Consider the following 12643-nt stretch of genomic DNA (forward strand, 5'->3'; position numbering starts at 1 on the left):
ATGGTTTGAAAATTGTGGTATAAAAAGTGTCGAAAAATCACATGTTTAAAATGCTCATAATGCAAAAAAATGTATTTGACACCATGTTTCTAATAACAAATTTTCAAAAGTGAAAGACACAATTGAGCGTTTGATATGAGTATGTGTTTTTAAGAAATAAAAAGTGTGTTTGATGTGTTGTCACTTGTCAACATCTGCAAAAGATGCCTTGAACCATGAATACTTGAAGGAGAGGGATGATTTAATCCTTCCATAAAGGGATTGCGGAATATTTTTTTGCTGTTTGTACGAGATACTTCTACAAATTGAAGCTCACACTACTAGTATAGTTCTATCTTGCTGCTATTTTTGTAAATTGTAACACTACTATATTTCTAGTAAACAATGGTTCAAACGAAGGGAGGGGGAGGAATAGTACATACGTTATGTTAATGTATAGTTCTGAAAATACGTTTTGATAGATGAAACATAAATAGATAACATGTAAATTTTGATAAATAATTGAATCTTAATGTGAAATGAGCTTGCTGTTTTGAGGCTTAACACAAATAATTATGAACCTTGAATTTATCTATGAACAGGGGCGTAGCTAGGTGGAGTAGGAGTTAACAAAGCACATTTTTGGCACTTACACCATCTTTGGTTGGAGTGAAAAGGAGAGGATGAAAAATGTCAAAAGGGTGAGGAAAAATGGAGGGGAAAGTAGGAGTTTTACAATGTTTGGTTGAGGTGAGAATGAAATGGAAAGAAAATGGGAGAGTAATTTCAGCTTAGAACTCTGTTATGCCAAATGGTCTAATGGTGAGCACCAATTGAAGAAGGTGCTCGGTTTTATCTTAAAACCATCTAACTGAATTCTTTTTTATTTTTTTTATTTTACAAGCAAAATGATTGCCATCGGTCGATTGTTGAGCACCTCGTATGAAATCCTAATGCCATGTGGTCCATAAATTGGAGGAATTCATACATACTATAATTGCTGTGGATATGAGAAAAATGGGTAAAAATGAGCTATTTTTCTAACTTTTACTAAAGATTATAATGTACTGTTAATAGTTTCCACATCTTTCACTCATTAGCATGGAACGAGCCAATGTGATATGATAACTATAAAGTATAGACTATAGAGTAAAGAAAATAGCATATAGGTGGAAGTATTGCATACTTTCATAAAAGGAGAGATGGGATGAATCTAACAGAATAAGAAAAAATTCCTCTATTGAAACATCAATTATGCAATCATACTTAAAAAGGTATACGTTCTTTCAACAAATGGTACATGTCCACGTTCAAAATTCAAATTTTCTTTACTCATTGTAATTATCGAATTACATTTATATAAAATAAAATACAAAAAAAAAAAAAAAAACAACAACAACAACAAAAACATAAATGTAACAGATAAAATGAGTAAAGCAGGGAAGGAGCCGAATGGGATAAATCGACTGGGGGAGGAATAGGTTTCACTTGCAATCCTTACTTGGCAATCTTAAAGTCTTATTGCTCTACACGCAACGTCAAAGATTTTAAATAAATAAAGCTAGTAGTTCCAATTCCAAGCCCATCACGAAATTGAAGCCCGTGAGCATAGAAGATACTCCATTGCTGCAACATCACAATCCGGTGTTCGACTTACAAGATAGTCCAAGCCACAAGAAGTCCGAAGACTCCATCACTATGGCGGAAGGGGGAGAACATCCAAACACTAAAGAACCCATGAACACTCAAGAGCTACTAAACACCATGGTAGCTAGTCAACTCCAATTGAGGGAGGACATGAATCTTATGGTACAACAGTTCCAGAACCTGAAGGGTGGCCAAGAGGAGAACAAGACCGATCATACTTCCCCAACCATGGAGGGTGAGAAGAAAATCAACGAGAGGATAAACAAGGTGGAAGAGATGATCCAGAGAGCTCGCAAGATGGAAGACCTCATGGACTACCAATCATTCTCACTTTTACCCGATGTGAGATTGCCTCTCAAGTTCAAGATGTCGACCTTGGACAAGTTCGATGGGACTGGTTGCCCAAAGTCCCATTTGAAGATGTACATGAGGGTCATGCAGCCCCTAGGAGCAACTGAAGAACTACTTGCTCAAATGTTTCAAAATACCCTGACTGGGCCGCTCTTAGGTGGTTCCTCTACCTAGATGATGCTAGAGCAAGGAGTTGGGAGGACATCTGCCACGAGTTTCACAATCAATATAAGTACAACATAGAGGTGGATGTGACAAGGAGAGATTTGGAGACCACTAAGCAAGAGCCGAAAGAATCTTTCTCCACCTTCATTAGTAGGTGGAGGTCCAAAGCTGCACAGATGATGAATAAGCCAAGTGAAAAAGAACAATTAACCATGGTTGTAAAAAATTTATTACCTGTATACCACAAGTATTTGTTTACTTAGTATTTTCCTAATTTTAAAGCTTTGATTGCTGCTTCCTTATTTTTGGAATATGCTATGGATGGATCACGGTAGGCAGCAACTAGTGCTGAGTGCTTCGGTCTTTCATTTACCTGGAGTGGATGATACTTTAGTTCTTCTGGCAATATCATTGAACCAGAATTATTTTTGCAGTTTTAGTAAAGGCTCTGCAAGATGTTAATGGAACCATGTGGCACAACTCATTTTTAGGTTTGTGGATTGCAACTCTACGGCTAGTGCAAAAGGTAGGAATTAATTTCTAAAGAAATAATGTTTGGGGGGGGGGGGGGGGGGGGGGGGGGAGGGGGGGGGGGGGGGGGGGGGGGGGGGGAAAGTGGAGGGGGTGATACTCGATCTCTACATGTCTTGCATATGTGTTGCATTTAAAAAAAAAAAAAAAAAAAACTATTGTTCAACTTCAAGCCATTGTAATACCTTAGTTAAACTTGTCCAGGTACTGGAAAATATTTGTTTTAAAATATAATTCCTTTGTAAAAAGTTAAAAATTCTTATGAACTAGTAATTTAATGCGTATAACATATGTTGTATAACTAATACTTTTTTTTTTTTTTTTCTTTTTTTGAGAAGGAATATAACTAATACTTAAAGTAGGAATAAAGGATGAACAAGAGACTTGCTTATGTATTTAGCAAAGGAAAATGTTAGAATTGATAGCATTGGCTATTTGGAAAGAGCTCTCGTGCAACAGAAATTAAGCCTTGATTTTGAGGACGCTTCTTATAAGGGAATTAGGCATGCTGGACCCTTGAAAATGAGTGTGCAAACCTCCTTTGATTATTTAATGGGAAGTTCCTTTGTTCACCTTCAAGAAGTGCAGACTTATAAAGGAATTGTGTTGTTCCTGATGATTTTATACTTAGTGAATGTTTTCATAATTCTTACATTAGAATGGTTCATTTTCCATGGTGCCTAAAACTCATTATATCTAAAATGATAAACTATTTTAACTTAACAAAGACACGTATATACTGGATTCATTGTCTGGAAATTCAGGTTTTGCCAAGTGCAATACCAATGTTTATTGTTGAAATACATCACTCGTGTCTGTTTCCATGAATCAAAGCATTTAATATATTTGTAAGGTAGAGTCAGAAACTAGAATGTAATTGTATCTGAGGAAGAAAAAGATTCCCGTGGTTCTACATAACTTTTTTTTTTTTTTTTTTTTTCTAGATATTTACATGATCTGCCTCCATCTTACTTCTTTTTAGGAAAGGCATCCCTGTAAGGGTCCTGTGCCTTGCCTAGGTATGTTTTTGTGCATTTTATTGTCTATATTCCGATACTTGAGGTTGCTAATAGTATCGAGGAAGAGAAATGTGAACTTATTGATGAAAGTGAGCCCTACCAATCAAAGGATAGAAAAACAGGTTCTGGGAAAGCGTCCCAAGGAGTTAGTTACCAGCTTGCACTTATTGGGAGATTATGAGGGCTTGTTGACACCACCTCAGTCTGTTATTTCAGTATTGTATGGCTTACTTGTTTAATGGAAGAACAGACTTATATATCTGTTTTGTTGCTTCATGATTCCCTCCCACAGTGGGTTCTGCCTATCTTTATTTATTTTAGTCTGTTATGATTTTAATTGTTTGCCAGAGGACACCATTCTTTTTATTACCAGATTGCTATATTATCTCCAATTCCTGCAGAATACTCTGGAGTGAATGATAGCTATCTGATTATCCATGCTCCATTTTTTAATGTCCTTGTTGTAAGAATATCAAATGCTGATTGTGTTCAGATGTTCTAACTTTTACTAAAGATTATAATGTACTGTTAATAGCTTCCACATCTTTCACTTATTAGCATGGAAGAAGTCAATGTGATATGATAACTATAAAGTATAGACTATAGAGTAAAGAAAATAGCACATAGGTTGAAGTATTGCATAGTTTCATAAAAGGAGAGATGGGATGAATCCAAGAGTTATCTACTTCTAGATAGTAATAACAAAATAAGAAAAAATTCCTCTATTGAAACATCAATTATGCAATCATATTTAAAAAAGTGTACGTTCTCTCAACAAATGGTACATTTCCATGTTCAGAATTCAAATTTTCTTTACTTATTGTAATTATCGAATTACATATATATATATATATATATATATATAAACAAAAAAAATAAAAAATAAAAAAACAACAACAACAACAACAACAACAAAAACATAAATGTAACAGCTAAAATGAGTAAAGCAGGGAAGGAGCCGAATGGGAAAAATCGACTGGGGGAGGAATAGGTTTCACTTGCAATCCTTACTTGGCAATGGAGTTGAAGGCAATATTCGGCTTGTAGCTGCTGAAGACTTCAGACTTCAGACTTGTGACTCTTTAAAGTCTTACTGCTCCGCACGCAACGTCTGAGATTTTAAATAAATAAAAAAACTAGAAAGTCTTTTCGTCAGATTCAAAAAGTAACTTCAAAGGGCCCCGCTTCCGACTAAAATAGTCCTGTTTAACTTACGATACAGAACACTCCCTCGCATTTGCGTGATCGTATATAAGGCTAACTGGCCCACAAAAAAAAAAAAGACGACTCCACTCAGCAATAGCATTTTGAACAGATAAAGCATCATTTTGCGAGATGATTATTGAAGAGTCTTCACCGTCACCGGCACTGGGATTATCAATCTGACGACGGGATTGAACGGTGGATGATTCCCCTTTTACTCTTTTCCAAATGACTTCAACAATTTCCTCTATAAACTCTGGCTCTGGACTGCAATTAATTGAACCCACAAAATTATTCTTATTATTATTATTTTATATAATTGAATTTTGTGATCATCACATCAACTGATGTTGAATAAACAGAAACTGAGTTATGAAATAACACCATAAACCCTAATTGGATATTCCTCGAAATTTTATTCCATCAACGAAAATACTTCAAAACTAACCAATTTAATTTTTCTTATCTAACGTATTATCAAATTTAATATCCATAGAACATCTAATTCTATGATTTAAAATTTTTTGATCATCAGATTCTAGAGAAGGAACTCTTAATAACTCAAAATTATAATTTCAATAATATCATCAAAATATGGACATCATACCGAGATGGTTCCAAACGAAAGCCAGCCAAGTTTGCAACTTCAGTCAAAGCAGCCGTCCAACTCTCCACCTTTTCTTCAGGGCCATTGGAAAGAGACTCTGCAAAATTCCCCTTCTGTTCTACCACCTCGGATTCAGTTACATCGTAGAAAATAGGCAGCACCCTTTGATTTAACACACTTTTGCATTCCATGATCTTCACCAGCTCGTCCAGACACCAATCCGAAGTAGCATAGTTTTTAGAAAACACCACAACTGCAATCTTTGATGTTTCAATTGCCTTCAACAACTCAGGCCCAATCTCTTCCCCTCTTGGGAGGTTTATGTCATCTTTATAGACACGAATACTTTTACGGTCTAAAGCGGCCAAGAGATGGGCGGTGAAGCTTGTGCGGGTATCTGCTCCACGAAAACTAACGAAAACATCATATTCATATGTTGGGGTCGATAAAGAAGGAGACATGGTTGCAACACACAAATCGAATCAAGAGCAAACGAGCAAGAATCGGTTGTTTCTTTCTGATTTTTCTCTCTCACTCTAGTTTTTTTTTCTTTTTTTCTTTTTTTGGCTTTCCGATTTCTCTCTCTTCGTCTTTTTTCTCACTCTAGTGCAAATTTTCCAAAGCAGTGTAAACTTGACTTTGGCTTTTTGGATGAAGGAAGATGCCAGGAAATTGCCATGAAAACGCAGGAGGATTTGGGTCTAGTTTTACACTGCGTTTTCCTTTTTTGATGAACTTACACTGCGTTTTCTTTTGTTTTTTATTTTTTTATTTATTATTTATGGACCACTGCCTTTTCTTTTGTTGTTCCTTGCTTTTACAAAAATCAACATGCGGAAAAAGTTAGTATTCTAATTATTTATTGTAAATGTGAGATGAAGTTAGGTGACTGACTTGTTGATCACCAATTTTTTCTGAATTTATTAGATTACTGGGCCTTATTGATTTGTTTTTTATTTAAAACCTATGGAACGATAGTTCTGCTAGAATTTAGTGATTTGGAATTTTCTAATACAATATAAACTATAGAAAATTTGTGGGGTTGCATTCATTTTATACCTCACGAAGAAATGTTTTTACCAGGTTCTGACAGTCATGCCGTATTTGAAATTTATGTTTGTAAAATTACATCATGCAGGGTTATGTTACACTTGAATCTTTATTACTATGAAAAACATCATAATACCTGTTATCAATCATAATACTTGTTATCAAATTGAGAAATAAAAGACTGCTGAACGTTTAATGTCAATCTGTTATCCAACACAATACTTGTTACTCTGAGAAACTTCAAGCTCATATTGTTCATGTGTTGAGAATAGGAATTGAAATCTATGATATCTAATCTCTCATTGTTCCTCAATAGCTCAGTAGTAAAGCATTTGCTTGTTAATTGATTGGTCATTGGTTTTACTTGACATGTCTAACAAAATTTAGTATTATAAGAAGTCTTGATCTTTATATAGAAGGGTTGAGGTATACACTACTGTTCATCTATAAGTTCCTAGCATAAAGTTGTTAGTTTAAATATATATGGTGGGTTGAAAGATATGCAAAAAAACGCATGGTTGACACATTTCCAAAGGGTGGATCCATTTAGCGTTCTTGTTTATATACAAATTACATGTCCTATGGCCTTAGATGATGAGTATGTGATAGCCACAATTCTTGTGTTTCTTGTATGACTCATGGATCTTTTGTAACACCCCCTTTTATTTCTTGAATATTTGGATTTTAGGCTTTAGTGTCAACTTTATGATGTTAGGTTTTAGAGTCAACTCTATGGTGCCTTTTCTTTTTGTCTCTAATATCTTTTACAAATTAAATTCATGGGACTAGTTGGCCTGCGTTTTGGCTCCCTATTGATTTGTTTTTGGAAGATGATATGGATGGATCACAGGAGAGCAGCAACTAGTGCTGTTGAAATTCTTACTATTAGGATTTAGGAGTCAATTCTTATATGTGAGTGCTTTGGTCTTTGATTTTCCTGGAGTGGATGATACTTTTGTTCTTCTAGCAGTCTTATTGAACCAGAATTATTGTTGCAGGTTCAATAAAGGCTCTGCAGGCTGTTAAAGTGCTAATGGCACTACACATTTTTAGGTTTATGGATTCCAGCTCTACGGTTAGTGCAAAGGGTTGGAATTGATTTATTAATAAGGGTTATGTTAACGAGTGTCCTTAGGGTACTTATTAATAATCAATTTTAAGAAAGTTTTGATATCACTTTTATGGGAAATGAAAAAAGTTGTCAAAATATTAATTACTTTTTTTTTTCATTTCCCATAAAAATTTTCTTTAAATAGATTATTAATGAGTGCCCTAAGCGCACTCGTTAGCATTTTCCTATTAATAAATCATGTTTACCTTTAACCATTGATTTGATACATATTTCTTGATGTGTCTAATTTATTTAAAAAGAATTTTTCTAGATGGCCCACCAAATCCCCTTTATTGTTTATTCTTAATTCATTCTTGAAGTTTTCTATAGAGAAAAGTCTTTTTAGGTACGTTTGAATATCGCTTATTTTACTGAAAATTAAAAATTAAAAATAATAAAAAATTAATAAAAAGTTACTGTTCACACGTGGGTTACTGTTCATATAACTTGGTACACTATTCATGTAAAAAAAAAGGGGGGCTGAAATGCAAAACATCCAAATGTGGACGTGATCCAAATGCTCACTTAAACTAAAAGATCAAGTTGATTATGCTGAGTGTAGACACCCCATTTTACAACTTGCATTTAACTAACCGGTAGATCTTCAGATTTGTGATACAAAACAAATCTTGATATTCTACAGATCATAATGGTATGTCATGGGTTTTGATCGGATCACCTGATCAAAAGTTATCATACAAACAATTTTCAATGATCATGGCTTGCCTACACGATGGGCCTGATCGCGTCATGTTCTAAACACTTCATTTTGATTGGTTCTCACAAGAATTAATTTAAAATTAATCAAGTGTGATTTTTGAATGGATTTCATTTATTTCATTTTTTTAAGAAAATAATAAAATTTTTTTTTTTATGGCATCTTATCTGCTCTTTTAAAAAAAATTCCAGAGATATGATACATGAAAAATTCAAAAAAAAAGAAAAAGGAAAAATGCTCAAAAAACGTCATTATCTTCAGCAGTAACTTGAATCGCATTTTTGGTCAGAGAAAAATTGAAATTTGGATTTCTCTATTTCTATAAAAGTTGTAGAGAATTAAATTTCCTTTCAAAAAACATCAATCGCGAATCAATTGGAATTTTGAGCAGCAAGTTATGGCCAAAATACGAAACAGGTGCAGAAGACAACACAAATTCAGCATTATCTTCAATTTTCTCTCAAAATTTCAAGTGAGTTCAACGTCAAATCTGTTCAAGCCTATCTAATAGACTTATCCTTTCCCTTTGCTTCAGAAGAAATATTTTTGAAAAATAAAATGGGTAAAGAAACAGATACAGCCTATGAAAAAATTCAAAAATGCTCAAAAGACGTTACTATTTTCAGCAGCAATTTGAAACACATTTTTGGCATGGATAACTTTAAAATTTGGCTTTCTCTATTTCTGAAAAAGTTGTAGATAATTGAATTTCCTTTCAAAAAAAACCCATCTTGAATCAATTGGAATTTTGAGCGGAAAATTGGAGCAAAAATACGAAGCAGGTGCAGAATCATTTCAAAATTTGAATGGGGATCAACACCAAATCCGTCCCTAGCTCATTTAAACAGGTTATCTCCTCCCTTAGTTTCAGAAGAAAGCTAATAACTTAGCTTTAAAGCTAAGCCATCCCTTCCCCTATAAATAGAGAGGACCTCTTCCATTCTTTGGACCCCGAATTCCCTCTAGAGAGCTAGTGAGAAAGCAGAAAAAAAGCTATTGAGCAACCATTGTTCTTACTTTGGTTGTAGTTGAGTACTTCATTGCTTTCTCCTTAGCCCTTTAGATGATCATTTCCCCTTTTAATTTATGCTGGTAAGTAGTTAACTTTTTTTTTATTCTTTATACATGCTAGAATAAATGCTTACAAATCATTATTCACTTCTTTTATGCTATGCTTGGATGAACATGCCTATGTTTTATTTGGTTTTCTCTTACATGCTTAGTTGAACATTTCTAGGCCAATACACAATTTTCTTTTGAATGCTTAGATGAGCACTTCTAGGCTAAAACACAACTTTCTCTTTAATACTTAGATGAACATGTCTAGGTAATTGTTTTACATTTTTAAATGCTTGAACAAACATGTCAAAGTATTTTGATTTTGCCTAGATAAACATGTCTAGGGTTTTTCTTTTACTTCTCTTCATAATTGCTTGGATGATCAAATATGCTTAAAGGTTGTATTTTTATTTGCTTCTCTTTGCAATTATGTTGATGTCAAATCACATGACAATTTTGTTTTCCCTCACATGCTTAGATGAACATGTCTAGGCTAGGAATTCTTTATTTATATTGATCTCTTGGATGAACATGCCATTACCTTCATTTTTTTGTTATCTAACAAGTTTTATTTTATTTTATTTCTCTTCATGTCAAATTCCTCTAGCATATATTTATTTACACTTCTTGCAAATCACATGTTTATATGACATATTCTTTGTATTTGTTTGACATGACATGACATTGGCCACCTTAACCTAGGAGACCGGTTTTACCGGGCGAGATGGGTGCTTAATCCCTTCCCATCTCGTAAATTAGCCTCCGAACCAAGATCAAGGGTTCTAGACAATTTTTTTTGTATATACAATTTTACCTTTTTTAGAATGTAACTAGGAAATAAAGCAATGTAATTTACTTTTCTTAGATTGTACCTAGGACAAAAAGCATTGTAAATTTTTGTTACAAAATTCGATGTAAATTGTCATATACATTAATACAACAGAAGTATTTTTCATTAAAGGTTTTCTTGTTTTTCCTTTTTAAATTAAATAAGTGGCGACTCCATGTAAAACCCTCGATCTAGGGGGGAGCACATTTTACACTGAGTCACTTTGGTTGGACATGAAAAAATGATGTCTCCCTTATTTTGATTTGTGTTCATCTTAGATTTTTTTTTTTTTTTTTCCTTCAGTAATTTATTGTTTGCTCTTTCATCAGTTTAAAGGGTTTATATTCTATTTTCATTCTTGCTTTTTCCTATCTATCTTCCACGCAAATATGGTTGTCTAGTTGAATCTCCTCCCTTAAATAGTTAAATTCCTGATGGGTCTTGATGTTTGTCTTTGTGGTATTCTTGTGAGGCTTCTTGTATTCCTTTCTCTCTTTTTTTGGGGCAAATTACAATAAACTCACTTGTGGTTTGACTCATTTTCACCTTACCTACCTGTGGTTTAAAACTTAACACTTTGCCTACTTGTGTTTAACTCTGTTTGGTCTCTGTTACCTACCTCAGTTAAAAACATGGTTAAATAAGTATTTTTACTTATATTTTGTCTCTCCCCTCCAAAACATAAAAATAACAAAAATATACAAAGAAACAAGATCAAAAGGGGGATTTCGAAAAGAAACTAAAAAGATAAACCTGGTATCAATTTTCATATGCTTCATCCTCTCTCTCAGAGTCTCAGACTCTCATGGTCTCTCAAACTCCCATCCCATCATCTCTCTCTCAAACTCCCATCATCCCTTTCTTTCTCTCTCTCAAACTGAAATCTATGATTTCTCTTTCTCCTCTCTTCTCTCTTTGTGGCGTTGAGTAGACCAATTGAGCATTATAGCAAAAATCCAGCTAACCCAGTGTTATGGAGGTTGATCAGATGAAGAACCAACAACACCTAGAGTTGAGGAGGTCAATCGGACTACACCATTTTTATGGGTTTTTTTTTTTTGCTTTTAGGCTGTGGGTTTGATCTGATTTTGGCTTGCTTATGGTGGTTGATCTAATTTTGGTGGTGTTGTGGCTTATGGCTTGCAATGGTTGTGGATTGTGGGGTGATCAGTGGTGGTGGTGGCTTTTGATGGTGGTTGCATTGGTTGTAGATGAATGTGAGAGAGAGGACAACAAAGAGAGGATTAGATTTGTGGTGTTGTGTAACAATCTAATAAAGAATTTGGGAGTTTTGAATGCGATAAGTAGTTGAAGTTAGGATTAGGTTGTCTTGTTTGATTTTTGATTTTGTGTTTAAAATGTCTGGGAAAGAACAACGGGCAGAAAATGTTGAAAGTTTCAAATCTGCATTCAAAGATTAACAAGATTAACTCTACTAGAAAAGGCCAAAAGCCAAAATTGATGAACCAATGAAAGGAGATGGATTTTGTTCAATACCAACAACTATGTGGTTCAACATCCTTTCCAATTATGTTTTGAATTTTTGTGTCATTTGCAGGAACATCCTTTCCTATTATGTTTTGAATTTTTGTATCATTTGCTCCTGCAAATGAATTGTAACTTCAAGTGTTTTTAAAGACATGCCCGTCTTTGTTTCTTTCATTTTTTAAGCATTCTTTCCCACTTTTTTTTTCTTCTGCAACATTTCCAAGTATGCCATTTTCTACTATGGCATGGAGATCTTCCAAACAGTAAATTCAACTTCCCTGCCCAAGCTCTTTCACACAATTTGATTTGTAATTGTTTGGAATTTTATAAGTAATGTTCATTTTTGGTTTTTGAAAAAAGTTCAAACTCTAACCTTTTTATTCATGTTATGTTATGTTTTGGAGGTAAAAGTTGTTTTTTAATGAAAAACCCAAAGGTGGGTAACTGAGACCAAACGGAGCTAAATACAGGTAGGCGAAGTGTTAAGTTTTAAACTACGGGTAAGCAAGATGAAAAAGGGCCAACATGATTGCACCAACACAACTTGAAACCCAAAGTCCATAGCCCAAATCCTATCTCATAAGCCTATGCCCACAACCCATCCACTATCTAACCCAAACCCCACTGTCCATACCAAACTGAACTTTCAACCCACAACCTGAAACTTCCATTCAGTAGCCTAGTACCCAAAAAAAAAAAAAAAAAAAAAAAAAAAAAAATCCTAGTACAACCGCGACCACACAACCAGCCCTTACCCAACCCAATACTGCTTCTCGGGTGAGATCTCTCCAACTGCCCCTGGAATTCTCTACTTTAAGAATGCATTGGTCTATCAGAGATGTTATGTTCATAAACATAAGAAATTGTCTCTTTGCTAATAATTGCC

The 12643-nt window shown here is 34.3% G+C and overlaps 1 protein-coding gene across 1 annotated transcript; it reads right to left on the reverse strand.

Annotated features, from left to right (window-relative positions):
- Window positions 1–2147: 2147 nt before the first annotated feature.
- LOC115962004 (TMV resistance protein N-like) lies at window positions 2148–6187 on the reverse strand. The gene is made up of 3 exons (XM_031080881.1): window positions 5503–6187; window positions 4908–5162; window positions 2148–2310 (listed from the first exon to the last, which is right to left on the reverse strand). Exons 1-3 carry the CDS (start codon window positions 5961–5963, stop codon window positions 2148–2150), a joined length of 879 nt encoding a protein of 292 aa, XP_030936741.1. The 5' UTR covers window positions 5964–6187.
- Between the last annotated feature and the right edge of the window lie 6456 nt (window positions 6188–12643).

This window comes from Quercus lobata, chromosome 9 (genome assembly GCF_001633185.2).
Source record: "Quercus lobata isolate SW786 chromosome 9, ValleyOak3.0 Primary Assembly, whole genome shotgun sequence".
NCBI lineage: Eukaryota > Viridiplantae > Streptophyta > Magnoliopsida > Fagales > Fagaceae > Quercus > Quercus lobata.

Bases quoted from the DNA above. Each gene is read 5' to 3' on its own strand.
- LOC115962004 (XM_031080881.1), bottom strand. From the start codon at position 5,963: ATGTCTCCTTCTTTATCGACCCCAACATATGAATATGATGTTTTCGTT. The intron at 5,163-5,502 runs GTATGATGTCCA...AATTAATTGCAG, and splicing joins TTTCGTTTGGAACCATCTCG to TCCAGAGCCAGAGTTTATAG. The intron at 2,311-4,907 runs GTAAGTTAAACA...TCATCTGTGCAG, and splicing joins GCGAGGGAGTGTTCTGTATC to CTTTGGACCTCCACCTACTA.